This window comes from Sus scrofa, chromosome 9 (assembly GCF_054392235.1).
Source record: "Sus scrofa isolate SSC_HxYL_T2T_F1_AM1 chromosome 9, Sscrofa_HxYL_maternal_Yorkshire_Landrace_v2.0, whole genome shotgun sequence".
Taxonomy (NCBI): domain Eukaryota; kingdom Metazoa; phylum Chordata; class Mammalia; order Artiodactyla; family Suidae; genus Sus; species Sus scrofa.
The window spans coordinates 38,413,511-38,427,009 of NC_139391.1; the positions used below are offsets into that span (position 1 = coordinate 38,413,511).

At 40.4% G+C, this 13,499-nt stretch overlaps 2 protein-coding genes across 3 annotated transcripts in view; both read right to left on the reverse strand.

Annotated features, from left to right (window-relative positions):
- Window positions 1–11,136, reverse strand: part of RDX (radixin) — a gene marked incomplete at its 5' end in the record, with an annotated part of 55,940 nt that extends 44,804 nt beyond the window's left edge. Inside the window, 1 exon segment of the mRNA NM_001009576.1 lies at window positions 11,009–11,136.
- On the reverse strand, window positions 6,009–11,602 carry LOC146399849 (uncharacterized). Of its 2 annotated transcripts, none has more exons than XM_084975965.1 (2): window positions 8,750–11,602; window positions 6,009–7,092 (listed from the first exon to the last, which is right to left on the reverse strand). In XM_084975965.1, the coding sequence occupies exon 1, from the start codon at window positions 11,585–11,587 to the stop codon at window positions 10,871–10,873; it is 717 nt and encodes a 238-aa protein (XP_084832091.1). In that variant the 5' UTR covers window positions 11,588–11,602; the 3' UTR covers window positions 6,009–7,092; window positions 8,750–10,870. The 2 variants fall into 2 exon arrangements, with proteins under 2 accessions (XP_084832091.1, XP_084832090.1); XM_084975964.1 differs by having other exon boundaries at window positions 6,009–7,176; window positions 8,666–11,602.
- Between the last annotated feature and the right edge of the window lie 1,897 nt (window positions 11,603–13,499).

The following is a 13,499-nucleotide window of genomic DNA, read 5'->3' on the forward strand; positions in this document are numbered from 1 at the left end:
TTGGGCTGCTCCCGCGGCATATGGAGGTTCCCAGGCTAGGGGTCGAATCGGAGTTGTAGCCTCCGATCTACACCAGAGCCACAGCCACACAGGATCCGAGCCACATCTGCGACCTACACCAGAGCTCACGGCAATGCAGGGATCCTTAACCTACTGAGCAAGGCCAGGGATCGAACCTGCAATCTCATGGTTCCTAGTCGGATTCGTTAACCACTGAGCCACAACGGGAATTCCCAGGAACTGATCCTTTAAATTTTTTTTTTTATTATAGTTGATGTGCAATGTTGTGTCAATTTCTGCAGTACAGCAAAGTGACCCAGTCATAGATACATATAGATATATCTATATATCTATATATACATTCTTTTTCTTGTATTATCTTCCATCATGTTCTAACACAAGAGATTGGAAATAGTTCCCTGTGCATGATGTTCTAACACAAGAGACTGGAAATAGTAGGGTCTCATTGCTTATCCATTCTAAATGTAATAGCTTGCATCTACTAATCCCAAACTCCCAATCTATCCTATTTCACCCACCCCCATACCCCCACCCCCAGGTATTAATCATTGCTGTTTACTAAACCAAATGGCTGCTGTGTCCTTCCTGCACCATCTCATTGGTAACAAAGAACAAAGGAAAGAAAATGAACATTAACAATATGCCAGACTACAAACTAAGTTAAAGCACTCAAACTACAGAAAGAGTATTTATCAAACAAGAACCAGCTAGGCAGATAATAAACACCAAGTATATAAGATTTTGCGAAATGTCTAAAGTTATGTATTAATCAACAAAGATAGGGTTTTCCAGAGTTCCTGTCATGGCGCAGCAGAAACGAATCTGACTAGGAACCATGGGGTTGCAGGTTCTATCCCTGGCCTTGCTCAGTGGGTTAAGGATCCCTGCGTTGCCGTGAGCTCTGGTGTAGGTCGCAGATGTGGCTCGGATCCTGTGTGGCTGTGGCTCTGGTGTAGATCGGAGGCTACAACTCCGATTCGACCCCTAGCCTGGGAACCTCCATATGCCATGAGCACAGCCTTAAAAAGCAAAAAAAAAAAAAAAAAAACCTTGAAATACTTCAATTTATGCTCTATAGAAAAGGACATTTCAAGCAAAATAATCTATATTAAAGTTTTAGGTTTAATAAGAGCATTTTAGTGGCATTAAATAAATATGTCAGAGGCAAATATATACAAAACAAGGTTTTTACATAAGCTAACTAACCTTTTAAAATCCCCAACAAGCCTAACTAGTCTAAATGAACTCTGAGGAAGTAAGGAGTCTGAAATAAAGCACTTGCTTTAGGACAGAGTAGGCTTCTTTAAAAAAGTTTCTAGGAGTTCCTTGTAAATTAGCAGTTAAGGACAACCTTATCACTGCCGTGGCTCAGGTTGTTGCTATGGCACAGGTTCAATCCCTGGCTTGGGAACTTGGTATGCCGTGGGTACAGCCAAAAAAACAAAAAACAAAAACAACAACAAAAAAAAAAACCCAAAACAATAATTAAAAAAAAAAAACAACTAAAAATGTGTATTTTCAGATCAGTATTCTCTCTGAAAAATCAAGTAGCATCATAGAGTGCTCCATATTTCTGGGAAGTTGTCAATATATAACAAAAGCAACAAAGCTTTTTTTGAACAGAAAATTCTACTTCTGGAATATACCCCAAACAAATAAATTTAAAACAAAGTAATCATCTGTACCAAGATATTCTCAGCAATACAAAGATACAATAACAGCCAATGATTAAGATCAAAATCACAATTAAAGTAATGCTGAAACTATATAACATGATGAACAAGAACATAAGGACAAGTGAAAAGAGAGAAAATGTAGCCACCTGTCATAACTACGTAAAAAGACAGGTATCCTTACAAAGGACATGTGAATTTTTAATATTGAGCACTTGGGAGAGTTCCTGTTGTGGCTCAGCAGAAACAAACCCAACTAGTATCCAAGAGGACACAGGTTTGATCCCCATCCTTGATCAGTGGGTTAAGGACCCAGCACCGCCGTGAGCTGTGGTGTAGGTCTCAGATGCAGCTCGGTTCCCACCTTGCTGTGGCTGTGGTGTAAGCTGAGAGCTGCAGCCGATTTGACCCCTGGCCTGGAAACTTCCATATGCCTCGGGTGTGGCCCTCAAAAGACAAAGAAACCCCCAACATCTGTTTCACATTTATATTTAACTTCAATAGTACACTTGTAGTCCTTCTATATTAGCATGTTTTCTTGAAAATGGCATTTATTAGTAGCAGAATGGAAATTTAATAAAATGTCACATAAAAAGCCAAGATATCACATGTCCTGAGGTTGTACCTCTAACTGGTTCATCTTAAAAACTGTTTTAGTGTCTTCTTTTCTTCTCTTACAAAATGATAATATATAATCACCTAAACTACTGTACATCAAATATATATAAAAATCAACTCTGTATATCAAATATATATAAAAATCAACTTTGTATATCAAACATATATAAAAATCAACTCTGTATATCAAAGATATATAATAAAAATCAACTCTTCTCCTCCCTACTCCATAATAAATTATTATTGAAAAAGAATTTACTTCTCTCTCCCTACTCTTCCTAAATTTCTTAAAGAGGTCTTACCCTGCCTCTTTTGCACACTGACTCACGCAAAAGCAAAGAAAAACAATTATGGCAAACAGATGCTGCCAGCATACACATCTCCCATGTCCAGAAAATTACGTGTATGGATATGTACTCAAACTTACTGCCACACTGAAGACAAAGCTTTCACATAAAACATTCTCCTTTGTCATTTAACGGAAGATGACCCTAAAATAGCCTCCTCGCTACAATAAAATAGAAAAACAGCCTCACCTTAATACCTTGAGCTCTATTCAGTCAGCAGTACAACAGACTCGCCTCACCTGTCAGGTGGTAAAACAGGTGTTAAGTCAGTCCATACTGACCTAATCATGGCCAATGATGCTTCAATAATTTATACCAGGCTGCCTAATTTTACTCAAGATATTTTCCCCAAGCCTAACTGTAAATTTTTTTCAGTTTTTTTTGAGATACCACCTCCGAACATAATTGTGGTCTCTCCATAAACCAAAAAAATTACAAAAGAATTCCTCTGTCAACTTACTGGGGGACTGGGAAGCAGGGTTAACAAAGAGAAGTATAAACTGAATTAATAAGGTAACTCTGGGAGTCAAATTAACACAATAATAGCATCCACAAAAAAAGTTCTTTACCATTTTTTTCTCCAACATGGGCCCCTCTGGTAAAGCCTATGAACTCCTTCCCAGAAAAGTATTTTTAAATGCACAAAATATATAACATTATATAAAAGACAATTATACTGAATAATTATCAAAACATAAAAAGCATAAATTTATGATACAGTAACATATGTGCTTCTTTATTAATCTTCAAATAACAAAACCTATATATCTAATTATTAAACTTTAAGTAATGGGTATTAAACATCATTTTGAGATCTGCAACAACATAATGCATTAGGAAAGTATCTGCAATTTCTATGAGAAACTATCTCTGCTACTGCCGCCCATATTCACAATGGAAGGAAATATGTAAATAAAGATGTAACTTTTTTCCCCCATCTACATTCACAAACCCACGTTGAAATAGACAAAGATCTATGCTAATTATATTTTTGCTCATTGTTAAGTACTGAATTTTATAGCAATAATAATGTACTTTTACCTATATAATGCCATGTGATTTCCCAAGTGAAGCAGAGGACAAGAATTTTTAGTTTCATTTTACAAAAAAGAAATTAGGCCAAAACCAAGGACAAGGGTAGTAAATGAAATATTTGTAGAATGCTCGCTCACTCTTCAGTTGCTTTACCTACATTATCTAATCTTCCCAATAACTGCCCTTCCTCGCTCTACCCAAGATAAGTATCACAATCCCTTGTTCTTCTAATTAAGGAAATTAAGATTCAGATAAGTCACTTGCCCAAAGTACTAAAGCTAGTCAACGAAGTCAGAGGTCCTTCTAGTGGCTATCCTATTCTGCCTTTTTCTAACATCATTCTAGACAAGCTCATTCCAAACAATAACCAGAGCTTTTCCAGAAGCTAAAGCTCTTTCCCCTGTTGTTTTCACATCAAAAAGACTACCTCTAAAGGTGTTCTAAGTGCACATTAAAGCTGGTATAGTCACCTCAGCGAATTAATTTCCCGTAAGAGATGTGCAATTCTAAATAAGGTATTTAGTACTTGCTTATGTAGGAACCGATTTTTGTTCAAGGAAATAAAATATTCAACATTTTTGAGCAATATATACATAACTGGAAATGCAAATTTCTAGAACTTAAATACAAAGCAGAAAGCAAAATTTTACATTGAAATTAACTTTCTTTCCTAAAAGAATTTTGTAAATTTAAAAGACACCATACCTGCATTATTTCCTAGGAGGGTGAAAAACAAACGCTTACTATTTGCAAAAATTAATTTTAAATGCTAAAAGAAAGCTAAATCCAGTTAATTTTTTTCATTTTTACATTTAAGGAAACAATCAAAAAGTCATAATAAATGTTTAAAAATGGAAAAACAAAGATAGGCTTAAATAGCAGGGAAGAAGAAAAGCCTCAAACTAACCTGAGTAATTCTCACCATTCTATACTTCATGTTTTGAAACACTTGGTATTATACTGGCTTGTTTTCAAAGCACAATAAAGTCAATGTTTCTTAAATGTTTTAAAAATTAGTATTCTCTCATGCAGTCAGTAAGGCTATATGGCAGTTCTATCTATACTATCTGTAAGTTTCTAATTTTTGATATTCAACCCTCATTGAGAAATTGGAATGGCTCATGGTTTACAGTAGGGCCTCAGATGTTTGTTGATTTTGTTGGTAAATTAAGTTATTATAATATTCACTTGAATTTTTGTTGATTGGCAAGAGCAAAATTTTCCTCTCATTTTTCATCCTGTAAAATGAACAAGCTAGCAAGCAACAGGCTACAAGAGACAGCAACTGTGAACATAAAAGAAAACAAAACAAACCTCCATCCAACTAGGTCTCCCAAATTCAGGCCTTTATCATCTCTACTTAAGACTTTATCAACAAACTCATTTAACTTGACAAATTAAATTTAAAGACAAGTTAATTTGACACATTTAATACTAACTACAATCACCACATTTCTTGTTGATTAGATGAAAAGAGGAAGCACTTTAGGTATACACAAACCCCCCCTGCAAGTACCAAAATCTGCAGATGTTGCATAAAATGGCATATATATATATAAAATATTATATTTGCATAACCTATATACATCTTTCCATATTCTTTAGATTTGTATCTAAAGAATAATCTCTAGATTACTTATAAACACCAAATATTATGTAAATTATATATAAATAATTGTAAATACAATGTAAATCCTATGGAATTATTTGCCAGCATGTGACAAGTTTTACTTTTTGGAAAAAAAAGTATTTTTTTCCAAATACTTTCAATCCAAGGTTGGTGGAACTCGCAGATGCGGACTTGCCAACTATGTATACCTACTTCACTTAATAACCAAACTAGGTTCTTAGAGTTGTTCTAAGTCTAGAAGCTAGAAACAACTTAAATACCAAGAGTGCACACGGAGCTCCCATTGTGATGCAAGGATATCTGCAGCATCTCTGGAACACTGGGATGCAGGTTTGATTCCCAACCCAGCACCCTGGGTTAAGGACCCAGCATTGCCTCAGCAGTTAATCCCTGGCCTGGGAACTCCATATGCCAAGGGGTGGCCGAAAAAGAAAAAGAAAAAAAAAAAAAAAAAAAAGGGTGCTCATGATGGCTAACAAAGTTTGGTCCATCCCACATACTCAATAAAAGCCAAAGGGTGACTAGATGGCTAAGATTTCCTATCATGTCCCCATTCTCCCTTTTATTAACCGTCCCTCTACATGACACCTGTGCCTATATCATTCTGAGTACTACCAGGATTTTTGGCTAGGAATACCTTCTCTGGTTAACTTATTAAGAGGTTATTAGTTAATTACAGAAACATTTTTTGTTTTTGTTTTTTTTGATTTTTTTTGTTTTGTTTTGTTTTTTAGGTATGAAACAAGAAACACCAAGAATTCACATCAGGGAAAATTATGCTTAAAATGCTGCTGAGTTGAATATGAACCTCAGAAGAGCACTTGAGCATTTCAGTTTACACAATGGCACATGCATATTCCCATTAGAGTGTGACCTTCTCATTGCCTTATTTAACACATGCAAAGAGGATCTGGCATATGATCACAGCCGTCTGAATGTACAAATGATATACCTTAAAGCAGGGGACAGCAAACGTTTTATGTAAAGGACCATGCGAAGTAAACTTTCTAGGTTTTGTGGGTCATAGAGTCGCTATTGCAACTACTCTGTTGTTGCAGAACAGCAGCAACCATAGATCATGTGTAAACAAATGAGCTATTATGTGGTCAAATAAAACTTTACAAAAACAGGCAGTAGGCAGGATTTGGTGTACAAACTAGTTTGTTGACCTGTCTCCAAATAGTAAAGAGAATATCATTTTCAAATAAATCAACTTTACTAGAACTCAAAAGTTTCTTATTTCAAATGTATATAAATTATACAGAAAAGTAGAAAAGGAACCAGTGTTGCTCAAACATTCTATTCACATGCATTAGATTACCCGATGTAAAAAAAGTCATCTTATTTACATATTTAACTAACATCTACAAAATGTATTTAGAATTTTGCTATAACTGGAATATTGTAACTGATACTACAATAGGAAAAAATACAAAACGTGTGAATTCACAATAATTTCTATACATACTGGCTATTCAAAGGAAAAAAAACCCCATATAACCCCTAACCTGAATAAACCCTTCTCTCCAGAAAGTTAGAGCTAGGATTCCTTATTAGATGGAATGAAGAAATAAAGAAGTGAATCATATGGACCCTATTTCTTTCCCAAATAGTTCCCAGGCACAAACCTACACATATCAAATGAACGTTTCACTACCCAAAATCATACACCTTTTTAAAATTTTTTGTCTTTAGGAACACAACTGGGCATATGGAGGTTCCCAGGCTAAGGGTCCGATCTGAGCTGAAGCCGCCTGCCTACACCACAGCCACAGCAACTTGGGATCTGAGAGGCATCTGCAACCTACACCACAGCTCATGGCAACGCCAGATTCCCAACGCACTGAGCAAGGCCAAGGACTGAACCCACATCCTCATGGACACTGGTGCTATTCGTTTCCACTGCGCCACAACAGGAACTCCTATACACCCTTTTTTAAAGGATACCATTTTTCAGTGTCAGTTATGTATCATGCACTAGGAAGAAAGTAAAAAATGAACTTCACCTTCCATCATTAATCAAGAAAGTCTGCACATGTACATAAACACTTCTGAGATAATAGGAAATTTCATTTTGATGTCAAATGATGAAAATCTGAGAAACACTAATCTTTGCTTAAAACAGTAATAAACAAATACCCTTTCAATGTCTGTTACAAAATAACTTTATTTTTAAAGACTTTAAAATCACAAATAAAGGATATAAAGCATATGTTTATCCTTGCATAAATACTGCCATTTTCCATATATTTCAAGGAATACTTATAGCAATTATCTCTGAAAAACAGAGACTGGGACTGAGAAAGAAGTTGGAGGGGGTGGTGTTCTGGGAAGTTGAGGACTTTAACATTTTTCTGGGTTTTTTTTAACTTTGTCATAAAACTTATTACTTTCATAGTCTTTAAAAATGGTTTAAAATGTATATCCAACATAAATGAATATTGAAAAATATACCAGGAACTACTATGAATAGGAAAGGCAGGATTCCTCTGAAAGAGGCTACAAACTGAAGAGCTGTCTGGAGTCAGACCGGCCACTTCTACCACTCAAAGAGTTGAGCATATACTAGCTGCAGAAGTTGGGGAAGTTTCCTCAAGGGCTTTTAATACCATGAGATTTAAAATAACCTTGTAAGGGTGGAGTTCATAGCAACCCAACCCGATCCAGTTCCACTGAATCCCATATCCCAGGGGTAATATCAGGGTAGCTGGAAGTGCCCACTAGCTCCTGGCCCACAGAAGTTTCAAGCCATCCAAGAAGAGGTGACTTTCCTGTCTTTCCAGATTTATAGCAGTTGCATGAAATTAAATTCTATTAACTATACCCTATCAGTATATCCACCAACACAGATAGCTACCTTCATAATTTCAATAGAATATATTTTAAGCTTTGATCTTTGGGAAATATTGGTTAAAATTTGTTTTTTGGCTTTTGTTTTTGGTCTTTTTAGGGCCACACCCAAGGCATATGTAAGTTCCCAGGCAAGGGGTCGAATCGGAGCTCCAACTGCTGGCCTACGCCACAGCTCCGGGCAATGCCAGATCCTCAACCCACTGAGCGAGGCCAGAGATCAAATCCAAGTCCTTATGGATATTAGATGGGTTCATTAACCACTGAGCCACAATAGGAACTCCCTTTCGTCTGTTTTTAATTTAATATATTTTAATTTATACCACTTAAAAATGGCAAATTCTGGAGTTTCCATTGCCGCTCAGTGCTAATGAACCCAACTAGAATAGTGAAGCAAAAAACAAAAAAACCCAAGAAATAACCCTTGCTCCCCTCCCTGAGACTACTGCGAGGACTCGGGCTCCATCCTTGGCCCTGCTCAGTGGGTTAAGGATCCAGCATTGCCATAAGCTGTGGTATAAGTCACAGACACAGCTTGGATTCTGCGTTGCTGTGGCTGTGGTGTAGACCGGCAGCTGCAGCTCTGATTTGACCCCCAGTCTGGGAACTTCCATATGTCAGGGGTGAGGCCCCAAAAAGACAAAAATAATTAATTTTAGACAGGGAAAAATGAGACTCCCAGAGTTCCTGCTGTGGCACAGTGGGCTAAGAATTCAACTGCAGTGGCTCGGGTCACTCGGGAGGTACAGGTTCGATCCCCAGCTGGCACAGTGGGTTAAAGGATCTGGCGTTGCCACAGCTATGGCACAGGTCACAGCTGTGGCTCTGATTCGATCCCTGGCCAGGGAACCTCCTCCATATGCTACAGATGTGGCCATAAAATTAAAAACAAAAAAAACAAGACTCCCATCATTATTCAATATTTCAGACTCTATTGTATTGGATTATACAGATTATAAGTTTGAGAGCTGAAATTAAGACAAAAATACCTAGATTTTCATTTCAACAGCCTGCCAAACATAAAAATGAATAAATGAATAATAAAATCCAATTGTGCCCTTGGGAATAGTGAAGTAAAAAACAACAAAAAACCAAGAAATAACCCTGCTCCCTTCCCTGAGACTACTGCGAGTTATCAAGAAAAAGAAAAACAGCAGTCTGTCATTCCTCACCACCACGGGAAAAAGGATAATCAATTATTTTCCAGTTAAGTAACACAAATGTCCAAAACAAAGATTCATACTCTCCCCATGCCAAAATTAATTAATTTCTGAGCATCTCCTACATGTTCTGCCATGCTTGGGAATACAGAAATTGTTGATCAAAACAATGTATAATCCACAAGGGCAAGAATTTAATATTCCTGAATGCCACAAATTTTGTCTCATTTAATTAAAACTGTAAAGAATTCCAATGCATATCTATTCATTACTACTAATAACATATTAACTATTTATTAAATATCATAAACATAACAAGTGAGTAAGCAACAGAAAAAGTGCAATCCTTTTTACAGCAGATCATTAATTTCAAAAGGAGTGTTCTACATTTTGCTACATTTGAGGTACTTAATTATAAGCCTCTGGAAGATAAAGCACACCAGTGAAAGCAATGTAATCCTGAATTTAAAAAAAAAAATTGCAATCCTGAATATTAGTCTCTTTTCTCAAATCTAATAATGCTGTTTTAGCAAATGGATTAAGCCATTATTTATCCAGCACATTGAACGGGGCAATTGTTCATTCATCAGTCTGACCGAAATATAAAAGAGTATTTAGCGTTCTGAAAAAAAAGTATGCTCCGTAAACAATAGACTGCAATGTCTATGTCCAAGTGCTCCTTTATCAAATAAACCCTTATTATCTTAGGTTTACACTTTTACATCATGCCCGTCTCAGTGCCACATAACTCACTAAAACGTCTTCTACAAAATCTCAAGTGTATTTTAAAACACATCTTTGGTGAAGTTGACTTTTAACACATTCCCAACCTCATTAATAGCCACTCCTTAAGGGGGAAAATACTAAATACATGTTGTGAATGGTTAAAGAACCACGCCACATCTGTATAGGAAGTGATGTGCTCTATTTAAACCGAAATAATGTAGTGCACACCGCCCCCCCCCCTTTCAAAGTTAGCCTGGGAATTTAGTTTACAACCCCTTAAAGGAAGGGGGGACCGTAACGTACTCGACCCGCCTGGTGGGACCTAATATACTAATCCCGCGGCCTCCAAGGCCAGAGAAAGTTAAGGGCTCGGAGGCCGGCAGCCGCTACAGCAGCAGGTAGAGGAGCGGCCAGAACCGCGGCCCTGGGAGCGGGTGCGGGTGGCCAGGAGCGGGAGACCCAAACCCGGTACCGCAGCATGCATCCCTCGGCCACCTGGGCGGGACGCGCGCTCTCTAGTAATCCCACGCCCGTACTTTCAAACTGAAGGCCGGGGAGAAGTTCCGATGAATTCCCTCCTTACATGGCAAAACTAAATTTCTCCTACGCTTACATGTGTATTTTCAAACTGCCTGGAAAGGACGTGCCAGGCCGAGCCCAGGCAGGAGTCCGGGGCCGACGCTGCAGGCGGACCCACGCCGGGGGGGAGGAGAGGAGCGCGGCAGCGGGCCCGGGCCGCAGCCGGGCCACGACTCGGGCCGACGCTCGCGCCTCCTTCCAGCCCCGGGAGCTACCTGGCCGGCCAGGCCGTTAGGACAGCGGCCCACGCGGCGCGAGGCCTCGCGGCGCTGCCGCCGGACAGCTCGGGGCCCCGCAACTTCTCGCCGCCAGCTCAGCGTCTACGGAGCCCGGGAGCGGGGTGGGGGCCGGGAAGGCGCCGGCGCTTACCCGGAGAGCGGGCGGTTCTTCCCGCCGAGTGGGGCCGAGGCGCTGCGCGGCGGCGCCGGGCTCGTGGCTGTGGCTGGGAGGGAGAGGCGGTGAGGGAGCACTGAGCCGCCGGAGAGGAGAGGCGCCGCCGCCACCGCAGACAGCTCCGCAATATGGCCGCCCGGCGACTCCTCGGGGGGAGGCGGGGCTGCCCCGCGCCCCCCGCCCCCCGCCTCCCCTGCCGCCGGGCCGGCCTCGCGCCGCGGCCCGAGCGCCAACGCGGCCACCGCCCCGCCGCCCGCGCCCCGCCCCTGCCCCGCCCCGCAGGCCCGCGGCCGCCCGCCCACTGCTCTGGGCGTCGCCCGGGGTCGCGGTTCGGGCGGGGACGTTGGAGCGCCGAGCTGCAGCTGCTGGAGCCCCAAAGAAATGGGGCGAGGGCGGGAGTGGGGGCTCCTTCCGGGGAGGCCTGGGCTCGAGCTGAGCCAGATGCTCAGGGAAGGGGTGCCGTCCCGCCGCACCCCACCCCCACCCCCGCCTCATCCCCAGGGTGGAAACTTGAAACTCCCGCTGGTGCTGAAAACTCACCGAGGGTGTTTCCATCCCCCCCAAGGAGGAATTCTCCCCAGAGGGAGTCCAGAACTGAGAGGAGCGTGTTACTTGGCTGTTCAGCCTGAAAATCCTGGACCAGAGGAGAGAAACGGATTTTATTTATATATATATATACACATATACATATATGTATATGTGTATATATATATATATATATATATATATAAGTTTTTTGGCAGGATTTGCCCAACTAGAAAAACTTGCTTTTTCAGGGGCAATTTTTAACCCCCCACCAAAACCTCCATGGATATGAGCCCAATCGAGCGTGCGGATTTTTATCCAGGCAAGGATTCTTTTGCAGTTGGAGTAAGGCAGTTAAGAAGAAATTGTTGGAAGTGGGACCCCAAAGCACAGCCAAACCTAACTTATCCTACACTTCGTGAAAAGTTAGACATTTGATCATGGTCTCACTTGAGTGGTTGGGACTAGATAGACTTCTGGTCATGTGTCATGTACTCCACACTCCCTCTCCTCATATTTTCTGCTGGGATTCAGAGAGCAAAACTTGTTATGAGTATAGAAACAGCAAGTGCACCAAATCTGATTAACCTAGCTTGCCCTGTTTGCTGAGTTTACTTTTTATGAATAAACTTGAGATTCAAATAAGACTTCATGAGTGTGCTTAATTTTATAGAACAGATAATTCCTTCCTGCCTTCAAGAGTTTTTCCAGCAACTCTCTCCTCAGATTACTTTCACTAAATTTACTCTTCAGTTAAGTTTCCACCATTGCCCTTTGAGACCTCTCTAAACAATTAAAAGCCCCAAGAGTTAAACTCAAAGGCCTTTAGAGTGCAAATTCCTCAAGGACGGAACCAGGTGTGTGCGGTTTTTTTTCTGTGTTTTTTTTTTTTTTTTTTTTTGACTCTAAGATTACTCCCTCACCTTCTCCCTGGGGTGCAAGAATTATCCAGGTAATTGTTCAGCCTCCACAATAAGCTGCATGCATAGAGTCAAAGTATTGTGTAAATTCCTAGATAGGACACTAATCAAACAAAACTATATAACATACTTTTGCAGCAGAAAATGAGGCATTAACTATGCCTGGATCTGATGTGAAATGCTTTACATGACTATCTCTTTTAATAATTACAACAACCCTGAGTTTGGGGTAAATATTATTACTGAACTTTAAAAAAAAAAAGATGAAGAAAGGAGTTAAGTAATTTGCTCAATGTAACACAATTAGGAAGTGGCAGAACTATGACCAAACCCAGTTCTATTTGACTCCTAAGACTTGATTTTATCTTTTATTCTGCAACACCAAACAGACTGGAAAGTGTAACATTTCAGTCAGCTATCATATTAGTAAATATTTGAGTAAAAGATAATATTCAATGCTGGTGAGATAAAAGGGTGCTACTAGACGTTGTTGAGTGGGAGTATAAGCTGAAACAACCTATTTAGAAACAATTTGGCACTGTGATTCAACCTATAAAAATGTTCAGGTGTTCCCACTGCAGTGCAGTGGGTTAAGAATCTGATGGCAGTGGCTCTGGTGGCTGCAGAAGCGAGGTTTGATCTCTAGGCTGGCACAGTGGGTTAGAGGAGCTCCAGTTTTGGCAGCTGTGACTCAGATTCAATCTCTGGCCTGGGAACTTCCATATGCCATGGGTGTGGCCGTAAAAGTCTAAGATATAAGTAGGATAGCTCATTGTGGCTCAGTGGTTAACGAACTTGACTAGTATCCGTGAGGACACAGGTTCGATCTCTGGTCTTGCTCAGTGGGTTAAGGATCTGGAGTTGCCCTGAGCTGTGGTGTAAGTCGAAGGCACGGCTCAGATTCTGAGTAGCTGGGGCTGTGGCTGTGGCAGGCAGCTACAGCTCGGATTTGACCCCTAGCCTGGGAACCTCCACATGCAGCGGGTGCAGCCCTAAAAAAACAAAAATAAACAAACAAATAA